At 64.9% G+C, this 23365-nt stretch overlaps 3 protein-coding genes across 3 annotated transcripts; all 3 read left to right on the top strand.

The window, feature by feature from the left end:
• Positions 1 to 3629: 3629 nt before the first annotated feature.
• On the top strand, positions 3630 to 9389 carry LMXM_06_0770 (RNA-binding protein-like protein; the record flags this gene model as incomplete). Its single annotated transcript, XM_003872041.1, has 1 exon — positions 3630 to 9389. One exon carries the CDS (start codon positions 3630 to 3632, stop codon positions 9387 to 9389), a length of 5760 nt encoding a protein of 1919 aa, XP_003872090.1.
• A 4230-nt stretch (positions 9390 to 13619) lies between these two features.
• Positions 13620 to 16715, top strand: LMXM_06_0790 (hypothetical protein, unknown function; the record flags this gene model as incomplete). Its single annotated transcript, XM_003872042.1, has 1 exon — positions 13620 to 16715. One exon carries the CDS (start codon positions 13620 to 13622, stop codon positions 16713 to 16715), a length of 3096 nt encoding a protein of 1031 aa, XP_003872091.1.
• An 834-nt stretch (positions 16716 to 17549) lies between these two features.
• On the top strand, positions 17550 to 22211 carry LMXM_06_0800 (conserved hypothetical protein; the record flags this gene model as incomplete). The annotated part of the gene is made up of 1 exon (XM_003872043.1): positions 17550 to 22211. The coding sequence occupies one exon, from the start codon at positions 17550 to 17552 to the stop codon at positions 22209 to 22211; it is 4662 nt and encodes a 1553-aa protein (XP_003872092.1).
• Positions 22212 to 23365: the final 1154 nt, after the last annotated feature.

A 23365-nucleotide genomic window follows, 5' to 3' on the forward strand; every position in this document is an offset into this window, starting at 1 on the left:
CGTGCGGCGGGGACGAGAGAGTGAGGCGCAAGCGCAGCGCACGGGGTTGGGCTAACAAAGGAAAACGAACGAAAAACCTTGAAGGGGACGCCCAACACAGGACCGCTAACGGCATCGGCATCGTCATCATCGGCTTCAGTGCAAGCGTCATCCGAAGGACGGTGAGGCACTGCAGACGTGCGACGCTGCGAAGTTCAGTAGGACAAGACGCGATAGACCATGTCTGTTGCTGCGGACCTCGGTCCGCAAAGGCGTCCGTATGTGCCACGACGTACTGCTGTACTTTATAGCCCCACGATCACCGCGCTTGTCTCTCCACGTGCGCGTGCTGGCTTGCCTGCTCGCACATGTGCATCGTGGCACATGGATAAGTTGCACACTCCCCCGGCCTAAACGGGCGCTCAGCGTGTGCAGCCGTCGCTCTTCCCTTCCCTTTCCTGGAATGTGCCCACAACTCGCCCTGCGTGTGTCTGTGTGTCGCCACCCCCTCCCCCTCTCCCTCCGCCCCTCTCACATCTCCTCCTCTTCTCGCGTTGCTCATGTGCGTAGTCTCCGCCTGCCGCCTCGTCCCTTTTCTTTTTCCTCCCTCACAACGCCCCCGAGCGTGCACTCGCTCGCACTGACTTCCTCACAAGCGCACGGACACACCTCGATCCCCACCACGCCACCCCCCTCCTCCTCCCCTCCTCACCGCTGCACACTGACACACCCCACCAAGCACTCAGGTAGCACGCATCACGAAGGTCTGGCCGTGTGGCATCTCTTTTATATTATTTCTCGGCATCCGCGGAGCCCCTCCCCCCTCCCCCCTTTTACTCGCTTTTTCCTCGGCGTATATACGAGAGGGCGACGCTCATAGACCCGTCTTGCTCTCGCGCTTGTGTGTAGCCCGTGTGTGTGTGTGTGTGTGTGCCAAAGAGGTCGGTGTAGCGCCTTCTTTTTCTTTTCCCTTTCTTCGCATCATTCTTTCATCACTGCTACCCACGACCCCAGACCCATCACCACTGTCAGCCCGACAGAGCCCCTCCTCCAGGCCCTCCCCCCTCCTCCCCCCATCCACCCACGCTCACCCACCGGTACCCCTCCCTCCCCCCGGCATCCACGCACGCTTTCCATACCCCATCTCGATACATCCCATCGCATATCTTTTCCCCCTCCCCCTCCCTCTTCATCTTCGTCTTCCCCTGCGGGGAGAACGTACTTGTATCCATAGCCGTAACGTACACGCCCATACGCCCCCCCCCTCCCCCCACCACATCCACATCACGTTACCTGAGGACGTCTACCTTCTCAGTTTATTTTACTCGCCCATTTCTCCCTCTGTCCGTCTGTCCATCCCCGAGTTTCATTGTGTGTGTGGGGTGAGGGGTGAGGGGTGAGGGGGTCCATTGCCATCTTTTCCTGCCCACCACCGCCACCGCCACCGCCACCACAGTCGTCTGACTGCTTCTTTCGCACTTCGCAGCCATCATCATCATCGACGACGACGACGCCCCTCCGCTCCGTCTTCCCTCCTCATCTTCTCTCTCCGTGTGTGTTTGTGTGTGTGTATCCTCCCTTGTCGTCATCATTCATCGTTTCGCCTTCGCCTCGCTTTCACCTCTCGAGGCCATCATCATCATCCTTCCTTTCCCCCCTCCCCTCCTGAGCCAGCGACAGATTCTGCTTTCTCCTTGTGTACCGCTGTCTACGTGGATGGGGTGGTTCCCCACATGATCGCTAGCGTCTTCCCTCCACTATCCTCCCTGGCTGTTGGTGCCCGCCCTGTGTATAGCTACGCGCACCTCCTCACCTCCCCCTGCCCCTCCCTCTCCCTCTCCCCGCCCCCCTCGAGAGATCGTGTCTTCCCTGGCTCTTCGCCCGCCGTCGCTACGCACGCCCCTCTGCCATTCCTCACGCACGCATCTATATCCTCGACAAAGGGGTGAGCGAGGAAAAGTGCACTCGGGCCGACGCGCAGACGCACGCCCTCTCGCCGGGCTTTCCGTGGAATTTGGCTTGCGTCCTGCAGTTCGCTTGCCCTCCCTCATCCAACCGTTTGTTTCCCCCCCTCCCCCTCCCCCTCTTCCTCCCTGTGCGTGTGTGCGAGTCTCGAGCACCTACGTCGGGGTCTCCCCTCCCCTTCCCACTCCCGCTCGCTGACACAAAAGGTGACGGTGCTCGGGGTGACTTGTGGTTTCCTGTCTCCGTGCACACCCAGATATATATTAGCCGATGTATGTATGGCCTTGCTGTTGGGTATATAAAGCTTCTTCCCCCCCCCTCCCCTCCCCCTCCCCCTGTGTCTGCGTGGGTCTCTTGTGTGGTCGTGCACTTTTTAATTTTCTGTCCCAACGCGCCCTGCACGGTTTCCTCCGACTCACTCTCTGCCTGTCACGGATAGTTTCGACACGCCATTCGTCGTGTCGCTGTCCTGGTGGCTGCGGTCGTTGCTGCTGCTGCTAAGACCCCCTCTCTCCTCCTCCTCCCTCCCTCTGCGCCGCATCGTTGTCCTTGTCGTGCTGCTACCTTGAGGCGCACATTGGCGTCACACACACACGCACGCACACGCGCACATGCATGTATGTTTGCCTGTGTGCGCGTACATGTGTATGTAAAACGAAACGGGAACACGCACGCGCGCGCACACACGCACACACACACACACAGGGCAGCAACAGCAGCCTTTCCGAGAGCGAGCACGCGGGAGCAGCAGAGGGGGAGCGAGGGATAGAAGAGTACAGCGACAGTGCGAGGGATTTGGTTGCGAGCAGAGCAGGAGCGCCACATATATGCGCGTATATACATAGACGCACGTATATGTAAGCAATCGAATAAATCAAGCACACGGTCATCAGGGCTATACTCCCAGGTGCACGCCAACGCAACAGCATCACCGCTGCCTACCCTCCCCTCCCCTACTCTCCAACCTTTTCCTGCCTTCATCGTTCTTCTCCGTGTCTGCGTGCGTGCTTCAATATCATTCCCGTTTGGAGCAGCAGCAGCAGCAGCAGCAGCGGCAGCCAACAGGAGCTGCGCGTGTCCGTCTCCGTGTCTGATCACTGAGGCTCCGTCTCTGTGCTCTCCTCTTCGACGCCGCGAGACTCTTCGATTTGTCGAGTGGTATCGTGCGCTCCTCCCTGTCCGTGTCGCCGCTGCTGTTGGTTTTCTCGCTCCTCCTCCTCATCGTGTGTGTGTGTGTGTGTGTGTGTGTGTGTGTGTGTACCTGGCTTCTTGTGTTCTCCGTCTGTCCCGCCATCCATCCATCCATCCATCCATCCATCCATCCCTCAAGCTCTCCCGCTCTGCGCGACGGCCCGTGGCGTGCGCGTGTGGGAGAGCACAGCGTGTCAGGCGTCATTTTCTTCTACCTTTCAGTCCTTGTTGTTGCGCCCTCTCGCGCGCGCGCTCCTTCCCGTTGCTGGACTTGGTGGCCGCTTCCTCTGCGCGTGTGCCGCCCTCCCCCCCCCCCCTCCCCCTCCCTCCCCCCCGTCCCACGCTCCTAGCCTTCCGCGTGCTCTGCGGTCTTCCTAGCCTCCTTGCCCCGGTCTCTGGCTTGTTGTCGTGTGCAGGCTTTGAAGGGGAGAGGGTGCGAAGGCGTCGAGCACCGCGGGCGAGCATCGAGTGGGAGGGTGAGTGGGGCAACATCAATGCCGAACACCTGCTCGAAGGAGCAGCTGCTGCACATCTCGCATACAATGCGCGCCACTGACGACTCCGATATGGCGGCGCCGGATGATGGTGGCGACGGTGCTGACCGCCACGCTCTCAGATCACCTGTGGACAGCGTCGGCAGTGCCGGGCCGCAGCCGCTTCCGCTGCGACGGCAGTTTGGTCTTGAAGGATGCACGGATGTAGTCAGCAGCGGTGAGGGAGACGCAGCAGCAGCACCGGAGGCGGGCGGCGGTGCGCCTCTCCGTGGTGAAGTCGACGTCTGTAGTTCTTCCCTCAGCGCCGCGGCGCGTCACCAGAACTTCTTGTATGATGGGCTGCTTGGTGGCGATAGCGAGGTCACGCCAAGGCTTGGGCCCACCATTCACAGTGCACCATCACCACCGCAGGGGCTGATGGCATCCGCATCAGCTGTTGCGGCGACCGCGACGCATCAGTGTGCTTCTTCGGTGCCATCGCGCTCCTTCTCCTCCCAAGGCAAGCCCTTCTCCGCTATCCTGGTCCCCGCCAGTCGGAGCGACGACCCAGCAGTGGCAGCACGCTGTTACGCTGACCCGTTCGCGGCAGCAGTTGGTGGTAGTGGCTCCACCAGCCGCAGTAGCAGCGTCGGCATCGTTCTCGCAGGGACGAGCACGGGGATGGAAGGCCTGTACAGCGACCACTACGTAAATCCACTGCTGCGGTCGCGAAGCGGGCGGAGCGGCGGCGGCAGCAGCGGCTTCTTCGGGGGCGCAGACAGCGATGAGGATGATGATGACGGATCGGCTGCCCTTCAAGCTGCCGTCGACGCTGCCGTGCGCTTCGACGACCTCGCGAGCGAGGACGATGTGGTGGGCGATGGCGGTAAGAAGCGCGTGTTGCTGCGCGCTGGCCCCACAGCACTGTCTCACTTGCTTGTGGTAGCGAGCGACACCGACGACGGCGCGTTCACGTGCGCTCACAGCACAAAGGTGGATTCCTCGAGCCCCTTCCAGATACCCAGCGGCCTCGGCGATGATGAAAACGAGCGGCATCGGCCCCACTCGGCGCAGACACCTGGTGTGCAGCAGTGCGGTCGCAGGGGCGACCGGAGCACCGGTGGTCGCCCGCAGATGCCGAACCGCGCCGCTGCCGGGGTGGCTGCTGCGCCATCGTCGGTGCCCTACTTTGCGGCTGCCGGCAGCGCGATTGTGTCGCCACTCCAGTCGATGCAGCCCCTGACCTCGCCAGCTGCTGCCGCTGCCAATCCCGAGACGGCCACTGTGACGTCCGCTCATCCGAACTACGCAGCTGCACAAGCACAACAGCAGCAGCTACAGCAGCCGCGCCACCACCACCACCAGTGCTCTTCCTCGCTGCATCCTTCGCCGCATGGCCGGAGAGCGTCTTCGGTAGCGGTGCCGCACACCCTCCCTGCTGGTGCGGCCGCTATACCAACGCTGGGCGACGTGGACAGCTTCTGGTACGTGTCACCGCCGCAGGTGTCCATGGCGGCCACCCACCATCATAGCGGCAGCGGCGCCTCGATGGGCGGCAGCACTGCTGCACAGAACAGCACCGACCTCAGCTTTGCCGTTCAGCCTGGCACGGCGGGCACTGGGACGGGCACCGGTATTGGTGCGCAGACGCCGAGCAACTCGCTCTTGTCCTCGCCCAGCGTTCAGCCGTTTTACTTGTATCAGGTTTCACATGCGGCCGTCGCCATGGAGCCGCAGCAGGCGCAGCCGCAGCCGCAAGGCAGCGCGAGTGTGCTGCTCTACTCCCCACCGCAGGCATACATTGGGTCAGGCCAGGCGGTGGCGGCGCATCTGCATCCTGCGCTACCGACCACAGCCGCTGCGACTGCCGTGCTCGGCGACTCGTCGAGGGCACGTTCGACGTCGACTCCGAGCGACTTGTATCAGCGTCCTGTCACTCAACAGCCGCCGCCGCCGCCGCAGGTCATCGGAGGATACACACTGACCCCGAGTGCCAACGCCGCCGCCGCCGCTGGTGCTGCTGCTGCTGCTGCTGCCGCCGCCACCCCGTCCGAGGAGTCGAGCCGTGCGTTGCGCAACTTGTACTTCCGCAACCTCCCACACTCGTGGAACACGTCGATGCTGCGTGAGCTGTGCAGCCGCTATGGCGTTGTCCTGTCGGCGAAGGTTGCCCATCATTCCACAACGAATGAGTCGCTTGGGTACGGCTTCGTGCTTTTCGAGCAGAGGCAGAGTGCTGTGACGTGCATGGCGATGCTGAACCAGGCCCATGTTCACGCGGAGGGCGAGGAGTCGCGCACGCTGTTCGTGCGGATGGCCCACGCGACAGCCGCACCGGGCTTTCAGGAAGAGGGCGCTAGCGACAGCACTGCCTCCAGTCTTCACCAGCCGACGGAGCTGACACCGCCGTCGGGCGCGGTCGGAGCCAGACTGCCGCAGTGGATCTTGCAGCATCAGCAACAACAGACGACGACGAGTGGGCTCCGGTCCCCACGCACACCGCTGTCCGACTCTGCGTCGATGATGCTGCTGTCGCCGGGCTCGGCGCCGCAGTTTTACAACCGTGAGCTCTCCGGCGTCAGTGTGGCCGACGCACATCGGGGACAGGCGCACCGCCACTCGGCCGGCGACAGCGTCAGGACGAACACGAATGCCTCGTCAAACACCTCGTGCGCCGGCGGTGACTCGCTGCGGTGTACCTCTCCCGTCGGCGGCGCCGGCAACAACAGCTACGTGGCCGTCTCCAGGACGTCCATCCCACCGTCCCTCTCCGAGACGTGCAACTTCATGGGCCCGAAGGGGGCAGCGAGGTCCTCGGCGCCGCCACTGCGTGGACTTTATTGTGTTTCTTCAGCGAATACGACGTCATCGCTCTTGTCCCCTCATCAGCCGCACCAAGTCCAGCAGCAGCAACAGCAGGAGGGCTCTCTCTCGTACTCGTCCGCGTCGGCGAGCAGGTCCGCGACGGCCGGAGCGACTGTCACAGCAACTGCCATGGCCGCAGCGGCGGCCCAGCGCGCCGGCTGCAACTTCTGCAGCCCTCTCTCGCTCTCCCCCAACGACACCGCCTCGCTGCTGGCACTGTCGCCGTCCGTGCCACACCCGACGGTGCAGCTGCCACAGTCGTTCTACGCGCCTTGTGCATCCGTGTCCGGCAAGGCGTCCTCGGCAAAGGCCGCCCCCGCTGGCTCTGCCTCCGCCACCACGTCGACCCGTAATGTGTACATCACGAACCTCCCTCTCACGTGGAACACAACGAAGCTGCGCGAGCTGTGCAGCCAGTATGGCGAGATCGTCTCCGCGTCGGTGGCGCACCACCCGGAGACGAACGGGTCGCGCGGCTACGGCTTTGTCCTGTTTGCGGACGAGCGCGACGCGGCGTCCTGTGTGATGAAGCTGCACCAGTACCACGTGCCGAACTCGTCTCATGTGCTGAGCTGCCGGTTTGCCAAGGACAAGGCGACGCCGTCCATCGCGTACACGCTTCTGTCGCCGTCGCAGGAGTCCGGGCTGGACTCAATCGGCAGTGGGAGCGGTAGTCCCCTCCCCACGGCCACCGTCCGCGGGTCGCCTACCGCCGCAACGTCGAAGACGGTGGTGCCGATGATCGCGATGGGCGGCGATGCCGATGCCTTGGAAAGCAACCTCGCTAGGAACGACACCCGTGGCAGCGTTGACGGCGCTGTCCAGGATGCGGTCTGCATGCCGATTGACGTCTTCTGCACACTGCAGCAGCGGGTGCACGCGCAGTGCGTGCAGTACCTCACCCAGAAGCATCAGCTGCAGCGCAAGGGCGCGGAGGACAACAGCGAACCCACGAGCGCCGTGTTCACGGCAGAGGTGCAGTCTGAAGAGCTGGAGAAAATGATGCGGTACTGCGTCGTCTACGGTGTTCATGTGCCGACAGAAGGATATGGCTGCGTGCGCCCGACGGACTGCCGCAAGGCATCCTTCCGGAGGGCTGTCGACGATGCCGAGCAGCTGCTCAGTAGACCCCCTGCAGAGCCGTCGACGTCGGCCTCATCAGGGCTGCGGTCAGCTGGCTCCGCCCTCTCCACCGAACGTGGCGACTCGAGTGGCGAAGTTCTTGACGTCGCTGACACGGCCGCGCCGGTGACACTGTCGGGAACAGTTGTTTGCACGCATGCCATTGCCGTCGGTCGTGCGCAGGCGACCTCCCCCACACTCGCCGGTACAACCACGATGCCGGTAGCCCCGAGGACCAGGCGTAGCATGAGCGGCGAGCCGCCGTGTGCGCCGCCGCTTGGAGTCGGCATGTCAGACGCGGAGAGCGCCAGTCAGGTCGCGACGCCAGAGGTGACGGCATCGCCAGCTGCTCCGCTGGAGCTGTGGTACACATGCACTCTCTTCACCACCCAGGTAGCGGCAGAGGCGTTCGTCCAGGCGGCAGCTGTGGCAACATCGGGCGCCGGCGCAACCATCAACGCAGAGCATGGCAATTTGGGCAACAGCAGCAGAAGCGTTGCGGGCGCGTCGACGGTGCAGCTGTCCTCTAACGGCAAGGACTCGCTGGCGGATACCACACTTCCCTCTCCATCACCGGCTTTTGACAAGATGACCAACGTTCAACAGACACGCTTTGGGCTTCGGGATCAGGTAATGGTGCTCAGCAGCGCGCCGTTGGCGGTGCCGGCGGCCCTGCCTTTCACATCCTCAGCGAACACAACGACAGCCAACAGCACGCGCCTTCTCCCCACAGAGGAACCGTATTCGCAGCAGCGATCCACAGCAACGTCTCCCCAACAGCAGCACCAGCGGCATCACTTGCGCCCGTCGCATCAGCTACCGCCATCAACGCTGCTGCGTGCGCACACGAGGGACGGCAGCGCGGCCGCATCAACGACGCAGCCGCGCGGCTACAGCCTCTGCCCTGGAGCAGGCATCGCTGCGGTTCCTGCACACCCATCGGCTTCCACGGCCGAGCCGCTGCTGTGCTCGCCGTCCTCTGCAGAGACCCTCCTCTGCTCTCCGCCGTCGCATGCAACCCACTACACATACCCGCGGATGGCGCTGACAAGCCCTACCGATGGCGCATCGCTGACGAGTCCGACACCAATGATGATGGTGATGGGCGGTAACGGTGATAGCAGCAGCACCAGCAGCACCGCGGCACCGTTGGCTTTCCCGAGAGACCGTGTCGCCGGCGGAGGCGCCGGCGCGGCTGGCCGTTATCCATCAGCGACAGCCGCGCGGTGCACCTATCTGCTCGGCTCTCCGGCGTCCACCTCGTCCGTTAACTTGAGCACGGGCACCCACATCCTCTCCGACTCGACGACGCCTCCGCTGGGTGTAGCGCTGAACTTCCCAAGCGCATCGAGTACCCACTCGACGCCGTTTAATGCGGCAGGAGTGGGTACCCCTTCGGGGCATCCGGCGTCAGCGGTGCACGCAGCCCCCGCTGTCTTTGCCGCCGCGCCCTCACACATGACCGCCGCACGCGCTTGGAGGGTCGCTACTAGTGGCGCTGCAGCGACGATGCCGAATGTGCTCAGCGCACCCCTACCGGTGACTTCGGCACCGTCTTCGTCGTTGTCTACCGAGCAGGCGCCGCCACCGCCATCGCACATCTCTTACTCGCTCGGCAGCGTCATCTATGCGGTGCCGGAGGCGGCGTCGGCCACCGGCGGGCCGCCGGTGTTGTTCAATGCTGCCCCGATCAGCGATGTGGCCAGTCCGGCGACGCTAGCCTCGTCGGCGCAGGTGTCGTGCACGACGCCCAACGCTACGCCTCAACGCTCCGCGCAGCCACTGCACCCCTAGCAACACCAGCAGCAGCGCCAGCCGCAACCGCATCCGCTCCACCTGTTCCACGTCGGCGTCCTGTGTGTGGAGCAGGGTGGGTAGGCGGGGGGGGGGCTAGAGATGAGTAGAGCGGCGGGTGCACTGCTCGGCCCTTCTCTCTGGCGCTACAACCCCCCCCCCGATCCTTGCCGTGCGGCCCATCTTCGTGATCGCTGTCGTTGTGATCCGTCCGCCTGCACCCGCCCTCCGTCTCTCGCGCTCGCTCTCTCTCTCTCCAGCGGCCGAAGAGGAGCGCACACGTAATGACGTGGAGGCGGCGCGTCCGTCGCGCGTGTTTTGTATGTTGCGCTCTCTCTGCTCCTTCGTGCGTGTGCGTGTTTGTTTGTGACGGTGCATTTGGCAGACGTGGGCCCTCTCGCAACCCAGCCTAACCCCAACCCTATTCCTCCTCCCTCTTCCCCATTGCTGCTGTGGCGCACGTGCCTGTGCCTCCCCTCTCCGTCGTGCTCTTCAGGTGGCGGATCAAGGAGACGCACCCGAAAAATCTGCGCCTGGGGCTCTGTGTGCCTCCTGCTCTGCGCCGGACTCGCCCCTCCCCCCGTGTCTTGCCCCCTCTGCGCGTCTGTTGTTCTGTATAATGTGGCTTCAACTTCTCTTGGTGTGCTGGCGCCGCCTCGTCGCCACCGCGCATCCCCCCACCCCACCCCACCCCACCTCCCGCTTGTACCTCCTCCTCTCCTTCGAATAGTGCCCATCGTCGTCGACCCCCCCCCCCCTCTCGCGACTACGCGATGGAAAAAGGTTGGCTGGCCGGGGATCCGCGGTCTGCCTGGGGCTCCTCTCACCCTTCTCCGCCCGCTGAGCTTCTCCTCGTCTTGCGAGGCAGGACACGTGCACCGCCGAGGACAGGGCACCGATGCCCGATATCGATCTACGTCTCCCCTCTCGCTTACTCGAGTGACTGATGCGTGCTGCGGTGTGTTCGTCTGCCTCACTCCACTCCACTCCGCCTCCTCTACTTTACCTTGTCGTTCTTTGCCATTTTCCGGGGCTTTGCATGCGCCGTTGCCCCGACGGCTCTTGCGCTCGCTCACAGAACTCGAAGACACGACACAGGCACGGCCGGGGCGGAGAGTACTCGCGTGCGTGCTGTAGCGGGCTCGGCGCTTCGGTTCTTGTGGTGTGCGTGTCCTCCCTCAGCGTCGGCACCAGCATCCCATCGCATGCCATGGATGGCACACCTCCCGTACCCACGAAGGAGGAGAAGAGAAACGGGCAATTATCACAGAGCGAGCTCTCTGGTCACCAGTCACCACACTGCCGCGCCGCGCGCACGTCACGGGGGGGGTGCACCACGCCAGAATCGGGGTCTCGGAACAGCTGCGCCGCCTCCGTGTGACAAAGTGCAACAACCTCGAAAGCCTTCTTAGCGGCAGCGGTAGTCGCGTCGGCTGCTCTCCTCTCCTGAGGGAGTCTGCACGTGGCAGCTTCAGCCTTGCCACCGCGTCGGATGACGATGCTGTGAAGGCGGACTCTGCTTGGCAACGCGGTCGTACCACGGCCACCGCGTCAGTGACGGTGTGGCCGACCGACTCGGCTGAGGAGCGGCGCTTCCTCGCACTCGTTTAAAGGGAATCGCAGCTACAAGACGCCTTTTTTTCCAGGTGATCGGCGTGCGTCCTCTCAGCGGCGACGTCGGCGAGCTCTCCGTTGCTTCTGCCATCCACAACGCGACAGGGGCGACGGTGATATCGGAGTGTCCGAGCGGGAAGAACGCGAGCAACTCGGCAATGTCGCGCGAGAGCATGAGCATGCACGCGAGCGACGTGCTACCAACCACTGCAGCTGCAGCAAGGCCCGTGGTAGGCGCGCACCCGTCGTGCGCGAGCAGCTCCGATGCCGTGCACGGCAGCGGGGGGGATGTGGCGAACAGGGATACTGCTGCCGTGACGGCTACTGCGCGCGTCAGCTTACCATCGCAGCTGTTGCTGCGCCCGACGCACGAGCGACGTTCAACTCTGTTGCGCAAACTGGTAGGCGATGGGCGGCCGCTCCGTGTTCCCGCTATCGTGATACAGAGCAATGCCGGCATCGATGAAGGCCACAAATCACCCCGACAGAGGCGGCAGGGATGACGACAGCGATACGGAGGCCGGCGTGAACACGCATACGGCGTCTGGGCACATGCTAACCCTGTCACTGTCGTCCACCGCGGTGATGGCCGCCACGCCGACGGCGCTGCAGGGGTGCCTTTTGCCCGTCATTGCCCTCCACTTTAGCACCACCGGCTGTCCCCAAGTGGTTTCAGGACGTGACGTCCCGGGAAGGCGGCCAGGGCAGCCGGTGCAACAGCCCGCCTCGGCGGACAGCCCTCGCTCGATCGTGAAGCAGCGCCACCAGCCGTCCTGGGGTGTAGGGAGGCTGGATGCGCCACCGCAACGACCCATCTTCTACGTCGCTGCCGCGCACGATGACCACGGATCCTGTGTCACACATGCCAGTGACGGGAGGCGGCCGCAGCGATAGCACGGCGACGCTGGTGTAAGCGCAGCTGAGCCACGGCCTCTGGGCGGAACTCTGCAACAGCAGCATCGGCCATCTCCGTGCCCACGCACCACTCTGCGTCGGATCCCAGGAGGCCCACCCTCCCTCTTCGAGGCGGAACCTTTCATGCCTCCGCTCTATGGCAACGGAAGCAGCGGCGCGACGCGTTCTTGAAGGCGGCATCGGCGCCATCGAGCACGCTCACATTGCTGAGCGGGGCGACGGATATCGCATCCCTTTCTTTCTCCTCTTACGCTGCGGCCGAACGCGTCTCGTCGAGGCAGCTGTAGGGGTGAGGCCACCGGAGCGCAGAGTGTGAGCTCGCGATTGCGCTGGTGTGACTGTGCCCTGTGTCGCCGCTGCCGCCGCATCCGCCCACTAAAAGTGCTGTTCGGTGTGCTGCCTGCGTCGTTATGGTCGTCTTGTGCACACTCCTCGGTGATGACTGCGGCGGGCGACGCAGTTGTCGACATCCGAGTGATGGCTGCGGTGCTGCAGATACAGTGCAGTGCCGAGCATCCCGCGCAACGGTCTTTGGACGCGGTGTGGCCAGCATCAAGGCGTTGTCCTGCGGCCGAAGAGGCGGCCGAGAGGGAGGTGCAGGGAAAAGGAATAGATGGATCGTGGCAGACGGGCGGCGCGTCAGTGAAGCACACTGTACCAAAAGCCGCTGCAGAACCGGCGGCAGCAGCAGCGGTGGTGCGCAGCACCTCCCTGCGCGTCGCTGCGCACTCGAGTGGGTGTGTTGCGCCACAATAGCTTCAACTCCACGTGGAGAGGTGATGGACAGTGATGTGCGCATCGGCTTCTTTCATCCTTTTGCGGCTTCATCAGCACAATGCTGCGATAGCCCCGCGCCCCGTGCCGCCCCCTCCCCCCTTCTCTGTTCGGTGGCGTAGCTCTGAGCTTGTGCGTGCTGCTTGTACCGCCTCGACCACCATCTTCCGTGCACCGTGCCTCAAACCGCCACTGCGGTGTTGGGGCGTCCTCATCGCCGTCCCCCCGCTGCTGCTGCTGCTGCTGCTGCGGTCTGCATTCCCTCTGCTGTGTAATTTTAACCCACCCGCTCTGCAGCCGCGTCGTGATGCGAGCACGCTCGTGCACACGTCTGCGCCTGCTTACATGTCGACGCCAGGGAGGGGGAGGGGGAGGCGCGCGGGGGGTGGTGGTGGTGCCGATACGCCGGCGGTGTGCGTTGTGGTGGGCATGAGTGGGGTTGCTGTTGCGGGGTGCACCCCATCCATCGGTGTGCATCCACCCGTCACCCTCTCTCAACAAGGCAGCTCACCCCACGTCTCCCTATCCCTTTCCCTCGTTGTTCTTCGTGCGTTACATTCCTCGCTGTGCGCCGCCTCGTGCGGATGCCTCCCTCCCCCTTTTCCCGCGCACCTCGTCCTCTGCTGGGAGCCTTGTCAACACGGCGCTTGCCTGTCGGCGCCTCTGCTGTGCGGGAGCTTCGCGCTCATCCCTGTGGCTGGGTTACTGCGTGTTAGGACACGCGCTGGAGCGTGCTGGGCTTGCAGTCCTCGCGCACGGTGGCTCTCCCTCCTGGTCGTATCCTCTCGTGCTGCTCACCTGCCTTCATCTTCACCCACCTGCACATGCACACAAGGGCATGTGAACGCAACACCTGACGAAGCGAACCACGCGTGACGCCCACTTCGCACGCCATTTGCCTGCACCCCCCCTCCCTCCTCCATCCGAATGCGGCCTTCACCGGCGCAGCAGAGACTGCCGCGACTGCTACTCGTGGCTGTGGGTACGGCGACGGTGGCGATGGCTGCGGGCGAGGCAGCGGACGTCGTCAGCCATGATTTTTGGTGGTGGCTCGCCCTCGGTTTTTCCGGCTTCTTGATCGTGCTGCTCATGTTCACGCTGCTCTTCTCCTGGAGCCGCTCTCTCGATGCGGCTGCCTCGGTGCCAGCATCGTCGCGCCACAGCAGGCGCCACCAGCTGGAGAGGCAGGACGACGTGCGCTCCTTCCATGGCGTGACCTCCGTCTCGCCAGCCAAGGCCGCGATGCGTCACGCCAGCACCGGCATGGATGGCACAAAACGCGGCTCTGGTGAGGCTTCGGTCAGCTCGCTGCAGTACGCGGATCATACGAACCGTTGCGAGAACGTCGAGGTGATGGCGGCTGCCTTCGAAGGTGGTGCCACGCCACTCTCGCACTATGCTGAGCCCCCACCACCGCGGGCGCCGGTGACGACGACCGTGCTCTTGGCAGGGCACAGGCCACAAAGGGTAACGCCGGCGTCGTCACGGCGATCACCCGGTATTCATTTTTGCACTGCGGCTACCGTGGCTCCGCGTGCTGCGTTGGATGCTCCGTCTCCCGCCGCGAGCTTACCCAAGCAGCTTCCGTCCTCTCCGCGGGCACAGCAGCATCGTCGACGAGACAACCTGGGAGAAGTGACGTCCGAGGCGGACGCGGACGTCGCTGCCAGCTCATCAGAAAACCCGCTGGCGATCGCTGGCCTTCACAGAGCAGGGCCGAAGCTGCTAGCGGATCTGGTAGGCGGCTCCGCACTACACGCCACTTCAGGAGCAGCGGCAGTTGGCGGGAGGGGCGGTGGCGACACCCCTCGTGACCTCCCTTTGGACGAGCTAACATTCTCTGGTGCGCCTGTGCTTGCGTGGCATGGTGAGCCCGCACCGCAACCCACGCCCCCTGTACGGTTGCAGCGAGCGTCTTCGCAGCCGCAGCGGAGCAGCTCGTCTGATGCGGTGAAGCAGTACTACTTCGGCTTCAAGCGCTCGCAGGGTGCTGCCGGGGCGGCAGCACCCTCGGAGCTCATGCTGCGACGCGCGTCGCACGAGGCCGCACACGCACCGCCGCGACGCCGCTTCTCGCAAGCACGGCGGCGTCCTGTCGAGGTTCAGTCAGAGTTACCACCGGGCCCAAGCTCTGAGGCGCCGCTCACGAGCGCACCCACCACGACCGCGACTGCGGCAGCACTGGCTTCTTCGACTCCGCACGACGGCGCCGTGTTCAAACCACTGACGCTGACGCTGCCGACGATGCGCCCGTTTGCCGCGCGCGAGAGCGCCGACGCCCCCTCACTGACGGAGCTGGAGCCGTCTCCGCAGAGACTTCGCCCGGAGCTGTTTCACGTGAGCGGCGAGGGCGGCGGCCCTGCAGCAGTGAAGGCAGGTGCGTGCGGCGCGCAGCTCAACAGGCGCCCTGTCGCACAGCTGCATTCGATAGAGGAGAAACCCACTCGGCAGCTGCTCATTCTTCATGCTGCGCCTGCGTCGACTAACTCGAAGCCACGTCGGCACTGGCACGACCGCCCGTTGTCGTCGCAGCCGCCAGTGCGCTCACGCAGCGGTGCTTCGCAGTCGTCTGCAGCTCAGCGGACAGCATCGGCGGGCAGCACGACAGTGACGAAGGGCGTGCCGCAGCTGTTTTTTGGCAAGCGTGGCGCATCGCCGGTGCGGCCGCCGGCGGTAGCAGCATCTTCCCAGCCCACTACGGCCATGGCGAAGGGAACTCGGAGCGGCAGTGGCGGCACAGCCGCGCGTAGGCCACCCATCGCAAAGTTTCTGTCGGTAGACCATCTCACCCAGGCCCTCGCACCTGCTCTGGTGTCGCCATCGGCTTTCTCATCTATGAGCCCGCGGGCAGCGGCAGCAGCAGCAGCAGCAGCAGCCTCGATCGCGCGGGGCTCGTCTACACCAGCAAAGCCTACCGCTACCGGCGGCGCATCCATCAGCCCGTCGCGTTGGGCGGTCGCCCCACACAGCGGCTCCTTCAGCTCCTCGATGAACGGCCGCTCGCCGCTCCGCAACAGCCTGCGACGCAAGCGGAGCTCTAGCCTGGTGACGTTCCTCGACAAGGATGGTGCCAGTGTCGGCAGCGAGCCTCGTGGGGTCCACGCGCCACCGCCGCTCGCGCAGCATCTGCAGCTGTCACAGTCGTGCGAGCTGTCTGCTGGGTCGCCATCCTCATTCTATGCGTCTCCCTCTGCAGGCGGCAGTAGTGGAACAGCTTGGCTGGAGCGTCTTTCCGACCCTGCAGCGGCTACAGCCGCCACGAGCGCTCATGTTGTTCCAGTCCTGCCGAATGCCGGCGTGACCGTCGCACAGGGGCATCAGAGCCTCACGCTGCCGAGCGCCGCCGCGGCGGGAGAGCGACACCGGGAGCAGAGCCCCGCTACTCGTGAGCCGAGCGCGGCTTCAACCGCGACACCGCCGGAGCTGCTTACCGACGTGGCAGCGCGCCGCACCCCGGCGGCGTTGGGACCACCAGCGTTTCTCAGCACCCGTCAGGGGGGCGGTGGCACAACAGCGGCTGCTGCTCTGGCACCAGGCCCAGCTGCAGAAAGCGATGGTATTGTCACCCAAGAGCGCTGCGACGGCGATAATGACGACTCTGTGAGCAGCGGGGCAAGCACCGTTGCCGCTGGCATGTTACCAGATGCTCCACGCGGCCGGCGAGGCACGTCCACCATGGGGCCGCCTGCTCCAACGGTCGCCTCGCAGCAGCAGCAGCTGGATTTGAGTGCGTCAGCCTACTCCGACGCACGTCAGCGGCTTTCCAGCGCCTCCGAAATCGAGGTACTGCGCATCACGCACCCGACCGGTGTGGTACAGGTGTCACCTGCACCGCTCTCTGCCCTGGCGCGGCATCCTCGACACTATGACCTGACGCACACCGCCTCGCACCACCCGTCCACAGCATCAGGCCGCCGCCTCCTTGCTGCCCACAGCAACGCAGCGTTGCCGGCTCGCTCCCACTTCTCCGGCGCACAACTCGCACAGGCGTCGGCGACCCGCAGCAGCGGCAGCATGCACTAGAGCATGTTGGAGCGGATGCAAGCAAGGAGGCGGGGGGGGGCTCTGTCAGCACACATACCCCTACAGACAGCAGCGGGCCCCCACACGCGCACGGCAACGGGCCTCCCCCCTCTCCCTCTTCCTTCCTCGCGCCGCGCCGGGCGGATGGTGACGGTGGTGGCGGGGGTGGGGAGGGGGAGAGGGGTGCCCTTGGCGTTTGTGGGTCATCCTCGTTTTCGACCTCGTCGTCGTATGCGCCCGCCTTTTTCTTTCATGGGTACAGTGCACCGAACGGCGCGCGCGGCGCGGCGGGGGACGGGCGAGAGGGGGGAGTGTGACGGTGCACTCGTGCGGCTGCTTACTCTGTGGCCATCATGGTACCTTTGCTATATAATCTGAGTGTTCTCCTTACATCTGGTATCGTTGCGGGAGGGGAGCCTCCTCCCCAGCCGTCGATGGTGCTCGCGGCAACGCACACGTACACACACACACACACACGCACGCACGCACAGACGTGCACCAGCACACTCCGACGCACGCCACGGCAGGCGTTCCTGTGGAGTGTTCGCATTACCCGTGTCTGCCCCTTCCCGCATCTGGATCGTCACCGGCGGCGTGACGCATGTGGGGGTCCGCCGCCTCCACGCATTGCTTATCATACACCGTGTCTCGCTCTCCTCTCCTCTCTCGCGCTCTGCTTGCCTGTGTTCGGGATGTAAGCGCGCAGACGTGTGGCCGCTGGCTGCTCAGGTGTCGCTGCTTTACATCACCAACGGAGTACAGCCAGCACTGCTAGCACCTCCCCCACCCCCTTTCCCACACCTCCTCCCCGCCCCCGCGCATCGATCGCGTGTCATGGCAGCGACAGCGTCACAGGATACCGCAGAGGCGGCTGCCGCGGCGATAGAGTCATGCATGAGCCCGCTATCGCCGCCACAGGCGTCACCCACGAGGGCGCGGCAGCGGCGACTCGTGGATGTTGACGGAAACTCTACAGCGACGGCGCACCCCGACACCTCCATGTGGTCCATGGACTCTTTCAGAGAAACCACTCTAAGCTCTCTGGGGAGCGACGGCGTGGAGCCAGCGATGGTGGCGCCGGCACTGTCGTGGGAGGCGGAGCGGCAGCGATCGTCACGGGCCACCATTGCTGGGGGCAAATTACCGCTGTTGTTAGACGCCAACCTGACCCTGCAGGATCATGCGGCGGTATCGCACCGACCGCAGGATCGTCAGACCAGAAACAGGGCCCAGAAGCAGGTCGTATGCAGGAGCGACGCGGAGGAGGATGGCCGCGCCGCCGGTGATGGCGAGTGCCGCTCTTCCAGAAGGCACGTGGTGATCTCGGAGGCCGCAGTGGAGAAGCAGTCGGTCTCCTCGGCGAGAACCCCTAGCACCGCTGCCCCACCGTCTCGCCTGACCGGCGAGCACCCGCAGCGTGCGTCCCTATTGCAGGCGCAGCAACTCCACACAAAACAATTGCCGTTGCCGTCCTTCTACCAGTCCGCGCCTCACCAGCTGCCACTGCAGGCGGCGCGGATCTCCGGCGGCGGTGGCGGTGCCACCGTAGGCCCAGTGAACGAGCCACTTAGCACAGCGTACACAGCGGCGGCTAGCTCGGAGGCGGACAACACATCAGGCATCTTTCCTGCTTCGCAGTGGATGCGGACTACCCTGGGCGTCACTGCAACGCGTTCTTGTCCCCTCAAGGAGCCGGCGACCACATCACCGTCGCCTCCGCAACCAGCGACATGGGCGTCTCGCACGAACCTGTCTGCGGCGCAGGCGGCCGCGCAGCTGCACGAGCGTCGCGTAGCCGCGGCTCTGCAGTCACAAACGGAGATGCGCGAGTTCACGGCGATCATGCGGCGCATAGAGGCTGCGGGCGGAGCCAACGCGGTGCGTCCGCAGCCACATCGGCGTCGTCGCCGCGAGGCCTGCGGCGGTGTCGAGAATGGCGCCTTGTCGTGTTGGCGCGCGTCGCACCAGGCCAACACGCCCCAAAGCAACAGCGCGACCAGCCATCCATCAGAGAAGCCATCGCTGCGTGGCAGTGTTGGGGCCGGTGACGGCGGCCGCGCCAGCATGGACGGCGAGGGGACAGACGGAGACGAGGCCAGGTCCTCGGCCACCTTCTCCGAGATGACGGAGCTGGAGGCAGAAGACTGTATTGCCGCCACCCCCAGCCCCTACCTTTGCACGGCTAGTGCAGCTGGGCCTGTGCAGGCTAGGCGGATTCACGGACGTCGCCGCGGAGCGCGCGGGGCCGCTGACGTGGTGTCACCAAAACCGTCAACTGACTTGACTGAGGTAGCTGCTGCTGCGAACATGTCCCGCATGGCGGTCTACAAGCTGCGCGATCGGACGGCGCGGGGGTGGGTTGCGCTGCAGCACAGACGGGTAGCGCTCATGCGCGCCGGGACGCCGGTGCTACAGCGCGAGATTGAAGCGAGTCAGCAACGACTGCTGCGCGCCTACAAGGGCAGCACAGAAGGTGGTGGCGGTGGTGCGGGTGCGCAGGCGCAAGCGGTGTCCCGCCAGGCCATGGCGGAGGCCGTGTCCACGGAAGACAGGCTGATGAGCGTGGCTGGACTGCCAGATGGTACACTGAAGCTCTTTAAGATTCCGGTGTCTGGCAACCTGATGGCGCTGACCGTCTCGTGGGGCGGCATCCCCGACGGTGCGCAACCCGACGACGGCGATGCTGGTAGCGATGACGACAGCGTTGATAGTGATTCCTTGAGCATGAGGCACTCGGCGATGAATGTGAAGCGTGTGACGCAGGCACCAGAGGTGGGCGGAGAGGCAGACGACGGGGTCAGGGAGGAGAAGAGCAGCAGTGACGGCGGCGACGGCAAAGACTCTGGCCCACCTTGGGTCGGCGGTGATACTCCCCTCGCGTCGATCGTGGCGCCGGATCAGCGCAGTACATCGCTGGCGCCATCCTCTTCTACGCTCAGCAACGGCATCTTGCACACTGACAATGCCCAGACGCTGACATCCGCTTCGTGTCTTCTCGGTGGCGACGTGGCGACTCTAGAGCAGGTGGCAGAGGCCCAAGAGGAGCAGTACCTGTGCAGCGAGCTACAGCGACGCCTGGCACAGGCAAGCGAGTGCACCATATACGGGCTGCACAACGCGCTGTGCGGCACGTGGGGTGACCGCCCATCAAAGTCTGCGAGGATGGCAGCTGCTGCTACAGACGCCGACGTCGTTGGTGGTGGTGATACTGATGCAGCCCCGCTCACCTTACCGGCGGTAGCGGGGCGTCGGCATCACCTGGGAGAGAGCGGTACGTCACCCGCTCTGCAATCCCCAGCGCAGCAGACTTTGAGTCAGAGCACGCCCGTGAAGGTGCCCTCCATCGTAAAGACGCGCAACGCCGTGATCACCACCTCTGCGTCCGCGGCAGCTGCCGGCGCGCAGGAGCGGCGTGCCGCTGCACCCCCCTCTCCCCCTGACTCCTCCGGCTCCCCGAGTCGGCCACAGTATCACGGCGGCGCCCAGCTCGGAAGTGACGCGGCAAACTCTATGAGCACACTGAACTCTGTCCCCGCTGCGCGATCCCGCTCTGTGGCGGCACAGGCCACCACTTCTGTGACATCTGGATTCGGCGCGCAGACACCCGCGGGCGGCCTGCCGCCGTCCTGCCGCCCCCGACGCAGGAAGCGGTCTCCAAAGTGGAGGAGACTGCAACGACGCAGACCGCTGCCGCCTGTCATTGGCGTTGGCGAGCACTCCGCGGTGCTGCTCCAACAGGAGTTGCTGGCGACGCGGCGGTGGGAGCTGGAGGCGGACCAGGCGCACGCCCATGATATCGAGTGCACCTGCGCCATGCTGCAGCGACTACGCCCACTTCGAGAGCAGATGATGGTGTGCGACACATGCCCGGGCACGAGGCACACTGGCGCGGCGAAGCGTGCTGCTGAGGAGCCAGCCGATCCACTGCTGCCGATGCGCAGCCCTACGCTGTTATTACCGATGGCGACGCCACCGGACGCGGCGCTCGTGGGGTCCACGCCGTTGCCGCCACCAGGGCTGTTGGATGCGCCACGCCGCAGCGGTGCTGCGGCTGCCACGGCGATAGCGCCATCCCCGCCTCTGCGGTGCAACGAGGCGGACGACGCTATCGCCCGCTCGCACCTACCGCAGGCGGTGCTGTGCCGTGAACGCCAGCTGATCTACAACGAGGCGGTGCGGCTGGACACGGGGAACCGGCTCGAGGCGCGCACTGCCTACCTCGATGCCCTCACTCAACTCGCGCACAAGCACGTGTCCTCCGTGTCGTGGCCCGCGGTGTCGGCGCTCATGAGCGAGTTGCGCGAGCGGCTACAGCGCGAAGCGCAGCTGACGATCGGCGCCCCGTCGGGCACGTGGGATGGCGCAGCTAGTAAGCCGACCGTGCAGGGGGCCGCGGTATCGTCGTCCTCGTTGGCGTTGGGGCTGACGGCGATGAACCCAAGCGCGAAGCCGCTCAGCTCATCCTCCGCGACGTCCTCACTGTTGCCGGCCGCTGCGGCACTCGAAGAAAATCTACCAGCGCCACCGCCGTCCGTGCAACAGTATGGTGGTCTGCAGCAGCTCATCGCCACCCACCTCGGCGTACTCGAGTTGACGCAGTGGCCGGTGCAGGAGGTGTTGCAGCATCTCGCAGCTCTCTATGGCGTCCCGCTCTCCCTCCTGCACGAGTGGATGGCGGAGCAGCAGCGGCGCTACTCGCGCTCGTACAGCTACGAGGAACGCTTTCTTGCGGTCGATTGCACCATTCCCGGACGCCCGGTCACGGCCAACACGGTGCTGCGACTCACGCTACACCGCTGCCGTCGACCACCACTGGCACTGCTTCAAAGCGCGCCGAGGACTGCAGGTAACGAGCGAATGGGCCACGTCAACGGCCTCCAGCCGCCGCCGCCTTCTGGAGAGGACGGGGGCCTGTACTACATTCGTGTGCGGTCGGCAGTGCAGGCGGTGACGTCCACGGCGGTCCCGCTGAGCTTGACGGCAGCAGCACCGTTCTCGGCGGCGGCCGCGCCCCTGAGCACCATTTCGGCGTCGTCCGGCAAAGGTGCTAACTCGATGACGATGCGCTCGCTCTCCGCGATGGCCTCGGATGCCTCGACGCTGCAGCCCTCATCGTGTACCAAGGCTCTCAACTTCCTCGGCCAGACCTTGGTTGTGAACTTGCTCTCCGCCGCTGCTACCACCTCCGGCCGCTCAAGGGATCACCGAAGCCGCACCGCGACCCGAGGAACGCTTATGCACCGCAGGAATGGCAGCGTCGGCACTGACGCCGGCGCGGAGACCGACGACTCTGTACTGACGGTGGAACTAATGCAGGCGGGCAGCACAGGCCCTCTGGCGCGCGGCAAGCTGAGCCTGCGCAAGCTCGGCTTCAACGCGTACAACACAAACAACGGCGGCGGCGGCGGTCGGATGCGCGCGCAGAATGTGCAGATCGCGCTGAGGCGCAAAGGTTACCGAAGCGCGATGCTGTTGGCGACGCTGGAGATAATGTGAAATGGCGGCGGTAGTGGTGCTGGCGCGTGCCTTCGCCCGCGCGTGTGGATCTCCTTGACGACGATGTCGCACGCATCATACCCTCCTTGCCGCCTTTCGCGATGTATGCGCCCGTATGCCTGCTTGCGCGCATGATGTACGCTATCCAATGTACAGAGAGGGAGAGGGAGGGGGAGGGGGAGAGTATGGGGCGAGTCAACACACAAGCGCTGACCTCCTCTACCATCCCCCCCCTCCCCTTACCCCCCCTACCCCCCCTCACACGCACGCGCACCTGCGCCCCCCCTTCGCGTCTCTGTGTCGCTCCTGTGTGCGGCTGCCGCTTCTGAGCACCGGGCCCCGCCCCTCCTCTCCTTCTTCCTTGCTCTCTCTGCGGACTTGCTCAACTCGGTTGGCGCCCGGCAGGAGCACAGAAGAGTGGGGAGGGGGACTGCCAGCATCGCTCGGAGCCGAGAAGGGGGGCGAGCGAGCGGTGCGCTAGGCGGGTGCCTGGCTGCCTGGCTGCCTGGCTGCCTGGCTTTCCGCCTCGCCCTCCTCTGTGGCGTGAGCGCGGGCACAGGCACGCACGACGCGTGCGGGCGCGCCGCGAGGGTGCGCTCATGTAACAAATGTCTGGCTTATGCATTGATGGTTCCCTTCTTGCTGGCTTGTCCCACCCTCCCCACCCCCGCCTCCGCGCACACGTCGGCATGCGCTCGCCCTACGCGAGATGTGCAGCCTCACGCTTCCTTCGCGGGTGCATCGAAGGTTTGCGTCCCGCTTGTGGTCGACGCCGCATCGTGTGCATGCCTGATGCGTTAGGCCATTGTCCCCCTCCCCTCCCCTTGTCGTCATTCGACCCGATGTGGCGACCTCTGGAGGTCCATCCTCTCCTCGTCCTTGTCTGTCTCGGAAAACGCTCGCTCTTGCAACTCGCTCGGCAGCCAAGCTGAAGGGGCAGCTCCGCCACGATATTTCGTGCATGACAAGACAGAGGAGGGGGGAGGACGGTGAAGTGGCGGAGCCCCATCGATGGATGCGCTGCGAGGGTTGGTGAGGGTGGGGCGTGGCAGCTGGGATAGGTTGAGCATCCGCGTGCATGTAGTTGCGCAGGGCCACCCTCCTACCGTTGCTGCACCATCGCGTCGCTCGCCTTCCAGGCCTCTGGCCACCCT

Source organism: Leishmania mexicana, chromosome 6 (genome assembly GCF_000234665.1).
Source record: "Leishmania mexicana MHOM/GT/2001/U1103 complete genome, chromosome 6".
NCBI lineage: Eukaryota > Euglenozoa > Kinetoplastea > Trypanosomatida > Trypanosomatidae > Leishmania > Leishmania mexicana.